General features: G+C 31.0%; 1 protein-coding gene across 1 annotated transcript in view; it reads left to right on the forward strand.

Moving 5' to 3' along the window:
* LOC105326537 (uncharacterized) overlaps positions 1-13,974 on the forward strand; it is a 45,102-nt gene that overhangs the window by 8,550 nt on the left and 22,578 nt on the right. Inside the window, exons 2-3 of the mRNA XM_034482656.2 lie at positions 2,630-2,669; positions 6,115-6,252. Coding sequence (XP_034338547.2) covers positions 2,630-2,669; positions 6,115-6,252 — 178 coding nt within the window. The remainder of the gene's footprint in view (positions 1-2,629; positions 2,670-6,114; positions 6,253-13,974) is intronic.

Genomic DNA, 13,974 nt, shown 5'->3' on the forward strand with positions numbered 1-13,974 from the left:
GTTTTAGTCCATTTGATGAAACAGTATTTTTGTTACCCCTTTTTAAAAACAACATGTTTTGTCACCACGGCGCACGGTAACGTTCAAAACATATCGTCAACATCAAACACGCACAGTTTATAGATATACCCCAGCTTTATATCACGCTTACTAGTCTCTTGTGCCTTTCTCCTCACAATTTAAAATAGAACTGAACCACATAACATCTTATTTGCACACATTTGTTCGAGAATCATATGTAAGTTCTTCAAAGTTTTGATTTTCTAACCGTGTTTCTCTTAGTTTACAGTAAGGATAACCCTTAAGTCGGTTGACGTTACTTATTTTTTTACCAAACATTTACAGATATTCTACTCTGTTTTGGACTGTTTTATATTCAAAATACAATTACCACCACCCCCACAAAATTTATTACAGTGAAACACAAACTTGCAAATAATTGTTGACTTATTTTTTGCACCATTTAGCATTTTCACAGCTTGTGTCGGCTTTTTTCTGGGTTAAATCCATTTTGTTTGTACCTCCCGTTGCGCCGTGACGTCTTTAGTAACTAATATTTGTTCGACAAAACAATATATCCCATCATTATTTGGAACATAGAATACCATGAATATACTTAATTTGAGGTTTCAATATTATTTGGTTTTTAGCCCAATTTAAAGAGATATTGCTTTCAACATTATATGGTTTATTGTTGACATAACACAAATTTTGACCGTGCGCCGTGACCTCATTTTTGCAGGATTAGATTGTAAATAATTCTTAGAAATAAAGGAATTTATTAACTTTTTTCTTGCAAATTGTTTGAAACTATTGCTAAATTATGTCTACAAAATTTAGTAATGATATGACGTTGAGTAACATAGCTATGACAAAAGTCTTCGTATTTTTTGATTGACCCTCGTATGATACGCCAGGGAATGAAAACACATTAACAATTTATTTTAAACTCAACTTGTATCTAGGCCAAGTTATTATAAGTAAAATCGGTGTATACACTTTAAATTGCATATCATTTCATCCAAGTGAAATGATCGCCAGAATAAAAAAAACGGGCCCTTGTAACAAAAATCACAATGACCTTTTCAGAATGTATGGATGCCGTTTGATTTCTGTCCTTACATATTTCAAATATATCATATCAATAATGAGTTTATTCATGATGATATTATTTATTTAAAAAAAAACAACCAAAAATGATTCTTTCGTTATCATTAAAGACGACTTCGCAAAATGGGGATTCCTTGTAGATAATGTGCAGACTAATCTTAATCTGTCGTAAAGATACTATACAATTAAAACTGTACCTTTGTAAATCAAGACTCGATCTTTGATTTTTAAGACACTACGTCACAAGATGGCGATTAAAATGGTTGGTTTAATCATTTGTATCAATCGATTTGTTTGAAAATCATCATAGTGTCATGTTGTTGAGTTTTGAATTTACGGGGTGGCAGTAAATATAAAATTCACAACATTACAATAGTTCGGTGGTTAAGGTGGCATGAGACTAATCAAAATATTTTAACCGGTTTAAAATTTTAAAACACAATAAAAAAAATACTGTTTTAAAATTTTTTGAAGAGGAAAAATAATAGATCTAAGCCTCAGCGGGATTCCAACTCATGACCTACAGATTGATAGAAGCTCTTATCAATTGAGCTGTTAGGTAACAAATTTTGGAGAAAAAAATCTATAAATTTATACTTGATTTTATTGTTTGTTTCGAGAGGAATTATATCGCAATTTGGAGGTTTCCCTCACCACTTGTGCTTCTGAAATGCAGATCATTAGTTCGAATCAACTTGTACCTTTTGTTTGTATTTACTGATTCAGAATTATTTTTTTCATCATAATTTTTCATCCATATTTTCATTTTTTTTTCGTCTACTTGACTTGTATACCACCTACAAATCTATGCCATGCCTTCGATCATGAATAAGCAATTTTCTGTTAGTTTTAGAAACTATCTCTAGATTTATAGTGAGCCATCTTTACTAAGATGCAACCATTTTAAAAAAAAATAAAATAAACCAAGAGAACCCTTTTCTTTAGTCCTAAATGGTTTTAATTTCTGTCCTGTAACTGCGATCCCACTCGTTGAAAAATGTTGTAATTTTTTTCGTATTGATTGACAATAACCGTTGTAGCTGAAATCGAGAAAGTTCCCCAATTAAAATATTCCCATGCATAGTTGATATGCAATCGTGTTTGATAATTAAGATATTGAGTGTTTTATTCTCCAATTGTGTCTTATTATGTCCGTGTACAAAGCGATCTATCAAGTATGCTTTTCTAAAACTTGAATAAGCTGCTTTTTTTTAAATGACATTTGAAATGAGTAAAGGAAAGAATTACGAACGTTCCTTTGATCAAAACATTATTAATTACATCATTTTATCAGCAATGATATTGATATAAAGACGCATGGAAAGTCCTAGGTCTTTATAACAATGTTTTTTAAATGAAGGTTTGTAATTAACATTTTTTGGTCTTTTATAATTTAATCAAAATGTCATGCCATATAACAAAAAAATTCTATTAGAAAATTTGCTTGTTTTTTTTCTACAGAAAGATTATCGTAAAATGGGTTGAAGCTATTTATTATGATGCATTTTTATCCTTTCAGATGAGGGTCGAGTGGATTTTTCTAGTTTCCTTTATTTCGTGTAAGTAAATGTCTTTTATTTTTTTAATTTGTCCAAAGGTCCGACTAGCACAGTCACAATTTTAGACTTTTTTTAAAATAAGAAATTTGTATATTCCTCAAATCTCTTGAAGATTTAATTTTTGACTTCAATGAATTATATATGTTATTTTATGACCTAACAGACCCTTATTGATATTTATGATTTAGATTTTTTTTAAATGGAATTTTCTTGACATGATACATAAATGTGATGAGGATTATGATAATAATACATAAATATTAACATAGCTTTAATACAATAGAGCTCCTTTACTTAAAGGAAATAATCTAATAACAATTATGATATTTTGTATTCAATGTGTCGACCTGTCTTGAAATTGATAATATATGTGCCGGTTAGACGAACTCATGATGTTTGTGGACAACTCTGAGTGACTTTTGAAATTGTTTACTTCAGGGGATAAATCGATTAGCGATTTCAAATGAATCATGCTTCTTTAAGAAAAAATTGTTTACTACTCAGTCAAGCTACAGTATTTCAATGATATAAAAAAAAGTTAATTATGCCCGAATTTATGATTACATTAAAACACCCGTTTCACATATAATACTTAGGACTAAGTTATATCTTAGGATAGAACTTTTTCCTTAATAGTTCATTACTTTTCCGTTTCACTATTTTAGTCTTATCTTATGAAATTCATAAGTTATCTTTTAACAGATAAATTGATGTCTTAGAAACAAACTTAACATGGCGACTGTTTATGTTATATTACATGCACATTAAATTTGAAGAAAAATATTACATTAGTTTGATTAAAAAAAGGAATAAATACTGATTAATTAATAAATAATAAATAAATAAATTAATAAATACTCAGTTACAGGATGACTCAATGATTAGTCCTATCCGTCCCTGAAATACGCCTTTCTTCTACGGAAGAAATTTAAGGTGTTTTCTTGGGCGGCCCGGGGGAGAGGTTGATCGATCTTTAGATTTTTTGTCGGAAGGGGTTGTGGTTTGAGAGACCGGGAAGTGGCTTAGGAATGCCGATCCAAATCCTCCATGGGAATGCTGTTTCACACAGAACTTTTTGTCTCCTAGATTCTTTGCGGTGCTTTTTTTTTTTAATAAAAAAAACATTTTTATATCAACCACTACGAGAAAACACGCGTTACATTAAACTTAGTTTAAAAGATCCAAATTTCTCAATTGTAAATCCTACTTGTCACTGCAAGTAATTATTGTATTCCAATTGGAATATACAGTATAATATAGTAAAATCGTAAAATTAGGATATATCCTTTTTAATTTATGATAAATATAATTGATACCTGAATACTGTAAAATTGGTTATTTATGCATGGCGAATATACGCAGTAAGCTTAAAATACCGGAAAGCACCCCAGCGCGTAAGGTTAAAAAAAAATTAAAAATTTCAGAGTTGAAATCACGCATCCACGCATTTAATACCCAAGCGTATAGTTTGAAAATAGAAAACGCGTACTTAACCACCAACGTAAATAACCACTTTTACAGTATATTCGCATAGTCACTACACTAGTTACACTCTATTAAAACTTTTTACTTTTTTCTGAGATGATTCTATGTGAATAAAGGAATGAGTTTTTACATTCACTTATTAAGTTGAAATTTCGTTCCATATTGAGAACAATTTACATGATCGGTATTAATTTAAACTTAACAACATGATATGAAAGTTGCATACAATTTATCTTAAGATAAGACTTGTTCAACTGTGATACGCTAATTAAGAGAGTTTTGTGAGAAAGCTTTGACAAATCTTAGGAACTTCTAATTAAATCAAATTATAACTTGACACATCTTAAGTTATATCTTCAGAAACATCCTAGGAAAAGTCTTTGTGAAACGGGCTCCAGGAGCTCAGATGAAACACATTCTTAAAAAAAGTTGTTATTGCTCTCTAGACAATGGTCTATTGTTTGGTATATATGGATTTATACGAAACTGCATTTTAAGTGGGTGCATAATTGCCACCTTGGCACTGGCATAATTATCTGGCACAGTGTTAATTAATTCTTTACAAATTATTGATTTGAACATGCACACCAAGTACATGCATGCTGTTAGTATTCAAATACCAATATACAATGACATACATTATCTCTGAGGTCAAGTTGAAACACGTGTTGTCTACACGAATACTCTATAAATAAATATATGTTGCCTCCACTAGCTTCAAAGAATATTTACTTTTTTATATTAGTAGCTGTCTTGGACTCTATTAAGTGTCCTTATACTTACATTTAATTAACCGACCTATATTCCGAAAAATCGATAAGTCGATTACTACAACGAAATAGATGGCATGAAAACAAAGACGTGTGTTGTAATAGTTCAAAAGAAACACAGTTTCTTTGTGTTTTGAGAAATTGTGCCACGGAATTATGTAAATTGTTTGGCAATAATTGCAGTTAACCATTATTGAGAGTTTAAATAACACTGTGTCAAGTACATAAAATTGATTATATAATTGGATAGATTACATAGATAGAACTGGTGAAGTTCACTTAAGATAAATATTTGACCATGTAATGCTGATGGCATTAACATGTAAAATATTTGTTTGTTTTAACAAATTAAATTATTTTGATGAATTTTGATTCTTGAATTTGTAAAATCAAAATTTTATAAAACGATTTATGGTATTGTGTCACTCTGTTTACTTTTTTTCACAGATTAAAAAAGGTATCTTAGTTTTCTGAAAGTCTGCTAACATTGGTTGATGCTTGGATTAACAAATTACATGGATATTATAATATTAACATTTTAATTTATTGTTAGAAATAAGAATTATTTGCAATTTATATTATTTACGGGGTGAGGCATCCATTGAATATCTTTGTTTAGCTATACTGCAAACCTTAATCACAATTCCATTAAAAATAGACAAAAATAACATGTTAAGTTATTTTATTAAAACCAAAAAAAAATAATTAAAATTAAAATCCAAGTGAATCTGTGAAAACGATTTCAATATATTTGATATAACATACTGAATTTATCATAACAATTTAAATTCGTTTTAACACATTTTTAATTTATTATCAGATCTTCATCAGATTTTTAGATATGATTTTTTTTGGTTTAAACTTTAATGTGGTAAAGAAAAAATCCATGTGTCTTACCTCTTAAATTTCGGTATTTCGCTATAATTTATAAGAAGCTCTTCTTATAAAAGAGATCAATGCGGTCTAAAAATGGCCAAGACAATCGAACCCTCTTACATATAAATGGGATTTCGTATGCGCCGGCTCTGTCACTGGCTACATATATTAAACATGTGTTGGCTTAGAAATAAAAATATTTTTAAAAAAAAATACTGAATTCATGTAATCATTGCTCAGTAATACGATTTTCTTCTTAAAAGGCTGTGTCAGACTTAACTGTATCGCGCCGACAAATTGTGTACTATTTGCAGGGACTTATTTAGATATCCAAGTGGATGCTGCCTCGTGTCCCAGCTACTGTTTCCACGGTGCCACCTGCACTTCGACTGGCGATAAAACCGCCAGATGTGACTGTACTATAGGATTCACTGGTGCCCGGTGTAACAAAAGTAAGGCGATTGGCTATTTGTAAAAGAAACAAACAAATTAATAAGCCAGTTTTTTTTAAATTATTGTAAAGATATTAAAAAATTGTTCAATTCAAATGCAAACATGATATATGATATCATCATTAAATCTAGCAAATAAGGAGAGAGAGAGAGATAGAGAGAGAGAGAGAGAGAGAGAGAGAGAGAAATTTTCAAATTCTGATACTAGCTTTTTTTAATTTGCTATGAAAGAAAAAAGAGAATGGGTCGAGATTACATTCTTTTGATGATTTAAGAGCCATTCTCTGTAAGCATTTTAACACTTGTATAGGTGGTTCGGCAGGCATAGTCACCGATTTTCCTCAAATTTTCATATGATGCATATTATCATATACCTATCATAAAAACACCAAAAGTTGGTTGCTAGGCAACTCCGTTACCATGGATACACATACCCATCATTCTTAGCAAAAAATGGTCTTGATTTTTACTGAAGAACACACTTTTTCAGCGTAAATATTTATTTCAATTAGATTAGTTTGTGATAAATCTTCATCAAACTCTCAAAGCATCACATCTTAACTATTGAATAATACATTAATCAAATTAAATTATTTATTTTTCTTTATTGTACCAGGGGCTTAAAAGTACTTGGTTAACAACTTTGTAAAAAACCTAGAAATGAGGCATTTTTGGTGATGCCCTGTAAATTCTTGCGGACTGGTTGATGCAAACCGACACCAATCCTGAATTGACTGGGTCTTCTGTTATCAGAAACAATCAAAACATGATGGGGAAGTAACCTCAAAATTGTTGTTTCCATGGAAACAAAAGTGTACATTTTACAACTTTCAAACTTCATAAAACCCGTACTACGGTTCATAAATATGGGTAAATTATTTCCTTTTGAGAGAAAAAATGTGAATATTCAAATATGTAATACATTGAGGGTGTTTGTAATATTGGTTTACAAATTACTAGGTAAGATATATAAACAATCGTTACCATGGAAACATGATAAACAATTTCTTTCAATTCTATGTATAATAGACAGTTTATGTCTTTGTATCTCATTTCATTATGTAACGATTATCAAATTTTGATGAAAAAAGGAGAGCATATTTTATCAAACTTATGTTTCTAGCTCATCTGAGCTAAAAGCTTTTTGGAGGCCATCCGTCTCTGTCTGTCCGTCCATCTGAAAACTTTCCACATTTTAGCTTTTTCTCCAGAACCACTCAGCTAATTCTAATCAAACTTAGCACAAATCATCCAGAAGTTTAAGGGGGTTCAAATTTGTTAGAATAAGGGTAACACCCTCTTTCAGGGGGAAGTGATAAAGGACTAAACATCTACTATGATCTTAACATTTGACCTTTAAATTGGTTCAAGGTCACTGCACACTTTTTACATAAAAAGTTCTGTTTATGAAAAGTAAGAGCAAGACGGAGCTTAAAGAAGGGTGTAAATGCTTAGAATTGTTTTTAAAGTAATTTGATATGACCTTCATTAGATGGACAGATGTTTGGATGGATGAATGTACAGACAAACAGATCACTATACGTCACATTCAGAGCACGACCCTTATTTATAATTATTAAAAAATTGTTGGCATTCTTTTAAAAATCTTCTCAAAAATCATTTGGCCAAAAAAGCTTAAACTTGTGTGGAAGCATCCTTGGGTAGCGTAGACTCAAGTTTGTTCAAATTATGATTCCTAGGAGTAGGGTGAGCCCACAATCAGAGGGGGTGAATTTTTACATAGAAATAAAAAGAAAAAAATCAAAATGTTCTTCTCAAAGAAAGAAAAATTTGACGTTTAAAATGAGAATATGCGCAGAAAATTTTAAAGATCTTTTCTAAACAAAAATTACTTTACTAACTTGTCAAGATACAGTGTTCTGATTTCATCTGAGTTTTGGCTACAGTTGATGAGGTGAGCCATGAGGCCTTCAGGCCTCTTGTTTGCATAAGTGATTGCTTTGGTAAAATTTTATTATATTGTAAGAAAGATCATAATGCCACATATACATGTATTCATTTAGTGCGAAAATTTTCATTCAAATAATTTAATGATTAAGGTATCATCATGGTAATTATTACTCATACCAGTTATAAATAGTATTCTAATATAAATTATCATGACATCCTTTGCCATCTTCTTTTTCAATCCCTCAAGTGATTGTTGCAGCACTAATAAAATCATATATCTGTATTTTATTTATAATTATAACTTTAACTAGAGCAAAGCTCGTTGCAAAGCAACGAGTGGGCCTTCCGTTAATGTCGGAAGTAAAGCTGGAAGTTCCTGTAAGAAGCAGAGCTCTGAAACCAATAACAAGAGTGACGATAATAAAAAGATTAAAAAAAATCGAAATATTCCTGGTACGACTTAACAAAATCCGAATGATTTTAAGTACGAATTAGCAAAAACCCTTCTGATTTCAAGAACGACTTAACAAAAAAATCCGAATGTATTCAAGTACGACTTAACAATTATTTTTGGTACGAGTTAATTCTACTTTGAACATAACGCTATTTTCTTAACCAAGAACGTGGAATCAAAAGTTACGGAAAACTCAATTTTTAAATCCCAATATTATTGTAATGCATCGTCCGATTTTAAAACGGATTTCTGTTTAAAATTAAGCATAATAAAAGCTTCTTTGTTGCTTTATGACTAATATCAAATTATTGGTGAGAAAGAGTTATAATAAAAAGACTTAATAGCCCTTCTGGCCCCTAATTTGAGGGGTCAGTCCCTTTTTCTTGATATCAAATAAAAGGTCTCGCTAATTTAAACATATTTTGTTCTACAAGTGTTCACAAATTATAAAACGTTATCGAGATATCTAAACAACTGTGTTTTAGGGGCTGACCATTTAACCCCTTATCAGGGCCACTAACAACAACATTTTTGGTATCATTTTGTTGAGAACATTATTTTAAACAACTTTTGTTCTACAGTGCTATTCAAAATATTTCTCCTTTTTCTGATTTTAATGATCAAATTTTTCAACTTCTGGCCCCTTGAAACCCCTAATTACGTAACATATGACTAAGGTAATGTACTGAATAGATAAACAGCTGTACAGTAAACATTTTTGCTTCTATAATTAATAACAAAATATTGTTCAGTAAAGAGTTATTGTAAGAAGATTTTAGAGCCATCTTGGCCCCTAATTTGAGGGGCCAGCCCCTTTTTCTTGATATCAAATTAAAGGTCTTGCCAAATAAACAACTTTTACATTACATGTGTTAACAAAATATTTATACATCAAAAGATATTACAGAAAATGTGCGAACATTTCGTGAACAAATTTAGTTCTAATTTTCAGGTTCAGGCGAGCTTCGAGGCCTTGAGCAATTTTCATAATTAGAAACATGGGGGTACATCTACATACATTCATCTACAATCCCTGAAAATTTCAAGCTTCTATCTTGATTAGTTTTGGAGGAGATACGTGGACAAAATGACCCTTAAAAATTTACACAATCGTCAATATCTGAAACAGGAAGTGACGTCATCATTTGAAAATTTAATAATATGTAGGACCGATCATGCTTTATCAGTCCTGAAAATTTTGTGCATATCAGTTGTATAGTTTTTGAGAAATAGCGCTCCAAAAAAGTCAGAAAAAGAAAAAAAAGAATAAATAGACACGATCTCGTTGCGAGCAACGAGGAGGTCTTCCGTCCGATTTTTAGAAGAAAATATGACATCATCGTCTTTGATTTTCAACAACAATACATGATATGGAAAAAGGAGTGAAGTACTAATGCTTTAATGTATCGCTTTTTATAAGTTCTATTACTTTGCTTTTTAAAATACTTGCGTTTATTCCAATTAAGATTGAAAAGATTAAACTTGTTTACATCTAAAAACCCTAATTGGGTAACGCAAGAGCAAATCATTATATTGTTAGGATATATAAACGTATTATACCTAATCTAGCTTTAATAACCTTTCACAAGATGGCTCCCATTACAAGGCTTTTGATAAATTTTTTAAGAGCCCTTTGATCCCCTAATTTAAAAGGCCAGCCCCTTTTTCTTAAAATCGAATAAAATGACATTTAGTTCTGAAAACATTTTGTCAACAACTGTTTAAAAATTCGTTACTGTTCTGGAGATATATGAGAAAGAAGGTTTTTGGGGCCGATCCCTTATCTCCTTATAGGGGCCGTTTAACGAAAATTTGAAGGTTGCATATTGTTAAGAACATCATTTTGAACAACTTTTTTTTCGTATTGCATTTCAAAGTATTTTTTCTTTCTGAGATATGGGTGATCGAATTTTCGACTTTTGGCCCCTAAAAACCCTTAATTCCGTAACACATGATAAAATCATTACATTGCTTGGATACATAACTGTGAGATAAACATATTTGCTTCTATAACCTTTCACTATATATCTCTCAGTAAAGGGCTACAGATTAAAGACTTTGGAGCCCTTTGGTCCCCTTATTTGAGGGGCCAGCCCCTTTTTCTTGGTATTAAATGAAAGGTCATTCAATTCTTAACAAATTTTGTTCAACAAGTGTTTAGAAAACAGATACCGTTCTGGAAATATATGAGAAAAAAGGTTTTAGGGGCCGATCCCTTATCTCCTTTTAGGGGCCGTTTAACGAAATTTTGGAGGTTGCATATTATAAAGAACATTAATTTGAACAACTTTTCTTCTGTATTGCATTACAAAATATTTTTCCTTTCCGAGATATGGGTGATCGAAATTTTGGACTTTTGGCCCCTAAAAACCCTTAATTACGTAACACATAACAAAATCTTTACATTGCTTGGATACATAACTTTGAGATAAACATATTTGCTTCTATAAGCTTTCACAAAATATCTCTCAGTAAAGGGCTTCAGATTAAAGACTTTAGAGCCCTTTGGTCCCCTTATTTGAGGGGCCAGCCCCTTTTTCTTGATACTAAATGAAAGGTCATTTAATTCTTAACAAATTTTGTTCAACAAGTGTTTAGAGAATAGTTACCGTTCTAGAGATAAATGAGAAAGAAGGTTTTAGGGGCCGATCCCTTATCTCCTTATAGGGGCCGTTTAACGAAATTTTGATGGTTGCATATTGTTAAAAACATTAATTTGAACAACTTTTCTTCTGTATTGCATTACAAAATATTTTTCCTTTTTGAGATATGTGTGATCGAAATTTTGGACTTTTAGCCCTTAAAAACCCTTAATTACGTAACATATAATAAAATCATGACATTGTTTGGATACATAACTGTGAGATAAACATATTTGCTTCTATAACTATTCACAAAATATCTCTCAGTAAAGGGATACAGATTAAAGACTTTAGAGCCCTTCTGTCCCCTAATTTGAGGGGCCAGCCCCTTTTTCATGATTTCAAATGAAAGGTCCTGTAAATATAAACTTTTTTTGCTATACATGTTTTAACAAAATATTTTTCATAAAAGAGAGAAACACAGAAAACCTAGAAAAATTACGATGTTTTTTTAAACTCAATTTTCAGGTCAAGGCGAGCTTCGACGCCTTTTTAATCAGACAAATTTGATTGACATCATACACATCTACAATCTTTTGTCTACAATCCCTGAAAATTTGAATTCAATATCTTTTATAGTTTAGGAGTAGTTGCATGGACAAACTAAACCTCCAAAAATCGCTATTACGTTAAAATATCGGAAACAGAAATGACGTCATCAATATAAAAAATTTCCAATAAGGTTCAGATCAATATCTATCAGATCTAAAAGTTTCACAAAAATCGGCCGAGCCATTGCCGAGAACTCGCGCGGACAAAATTTGTAAAAAAAAAAAAAAGAAAAATAACTAGAGCAAAGCTCGTTGCAAAGCAACGAGTGGGTCTTCCGTTAATGTCGAAAGTAAAGCTGGAAGTTCCTGTAAAAAGCAGAGCTCTCAAACCAATAACAAGAGTAACTAAAAAAAAAAAAGATAAAAATAATCGAAGTATTCCTGGTACGACTTAACAAAATACGAATGATTTTAAGTACGACTTAACAAAAACCTTTCCGATTTCAAGAACGACTTAACCAAAAAAATCCGAATGTGTTCAAGTACGACTTAACAATTATTTTTTGTACGAGTTAATTTTACTTTGAACATTACGCTATTTTTTAAACCAAGGACGCGGAATGAAAATTTCCGGAAAAATCAATATTTAAACCCCAATAACTTTGTAATGCATCGTCCGATTTTCAAACGGATTTCAGTTTTGAACTCAGCATGGAAATTCCTGTAAGATGCGTACGTAAAAATTTTAAAATTGAGAAACATGAAAATTCAAAAAAATTGGTTTTGCTTCCGGTTTCGACCGGAAGTGTCCGAATTGAGTTTCCAGCCTTATGTCATAAGTAAAACGGTAGTTCTACCTACTCTGTAAATCTCATAGCTTTATCTTAAATCGAAAATGAGAAAAGCTCCGGACAAAATCACTTTTTAAAACGTGAAAAACGTCAATATCTGACGAATTTGATGACGTCATCAAATAATTTTTTCAAATCATAGAGATCTTTTAGATATACATTAAACCTGTAAATTTCAAAACAATCGATGCAAGCGTTTTTGAAATATTTGAGTTGGAAAAAAAATAAAAAAAATAATAATAACTAGAGCAAAGCTCGTTGCAAAGCAACGAGTGGGTCTTCCGTTAATATCGGAAGTAAAGCTGGAAGTTCCTGTAAGAAGCAGAGCTCTTAAACCAATAACAAGAGTAACTTAAATAAAAAGATGAAAAAAATCGAATTATTCCTGGTACGACTTAACAAAATACGAAAGATTTTTAGTACGACTTAACAAAAACCTTTCAGATTTCAAGAACGACTTAATAAAAAAAATCCGAATGTGTTACAGTACGACTTAGCAAATAATTTTTAGGTACAAGTTAATTAAACCAACTTGATACTACTTTCTTAACCAAAAACGCAGAATCAAAATTTCCGGAAAAATCAATTTTTAAAGCCAAATATCTCTGTAATGCATCGTCCGATTTTTAAACGGTTTTCAGTGTTAGATTCAGCTTAAAAAGCTCTACAAAACACATATTCGTTTTCGATTCGATCAAAAAATTCAATTTTTCGAAAAATTAAAATCACTTCCGGTTTCTACCGGAGGTGACAAAATAATTTTTTTTGTAAAAATGCCATAAGTAAATCTGCAGATTTACAATCACAGAAAATTTCAAGTCTTTATAAACAACCGTTTACGAGAAAAGTCCTGGACAAAATCACTTTTTGAAAAATTTTAAAATGACGTAACTAGAAAACGGAAGTGACTTAATGACTGAAAGTTTAAAAGCATCAAGGGACAAGTATTTAACATAATCCCTGAAAATTTCTTGCAAATCGGTTGAATAGTTTTTGAGATATAAAGCAAAAAAGAAGTCAGAAGGAAAAACAAGAATAATAATAATAACTAGAGCAAAGCTCGTTGCAAAGCAACGAGTGGGTCTCCCGTTAATGTCGGAAGTAAAGCTGGAAGTTCCTGTGAGAAGCAGAGCTCTTAAACCAATAACAAGAGAAAATAAAATAAAAAGATGAAAAAATTGAATTATTCCTGGTACGACTTAACAAAATCCGAATGATTTTTAGTACGACTTAACAAAAACCCTTTTGATTTTAAGAACAACTTAACAAAAAAATCCGAATGTGTTTAAGTACGACTTAACAATTATTTTTGGTACGAGTTAATTTTACTATTAATATTACGCTATTTTTTAAACCAAGGACGCGGAAACAAA

Source organism: Magallana gigas, chromosome 3 (assembly GCF_963853765.1).
Source record: "Magallana gigas chromosome 3, xbMagGiga1.1, whole genome shotgun sequence".
Classification (NCBI taxonomy): Eukaryota; Metazoa; Mollusca; class Bivalvia; order Ostreida; family Ostreidae; genus Magallana; species Magallana gigas.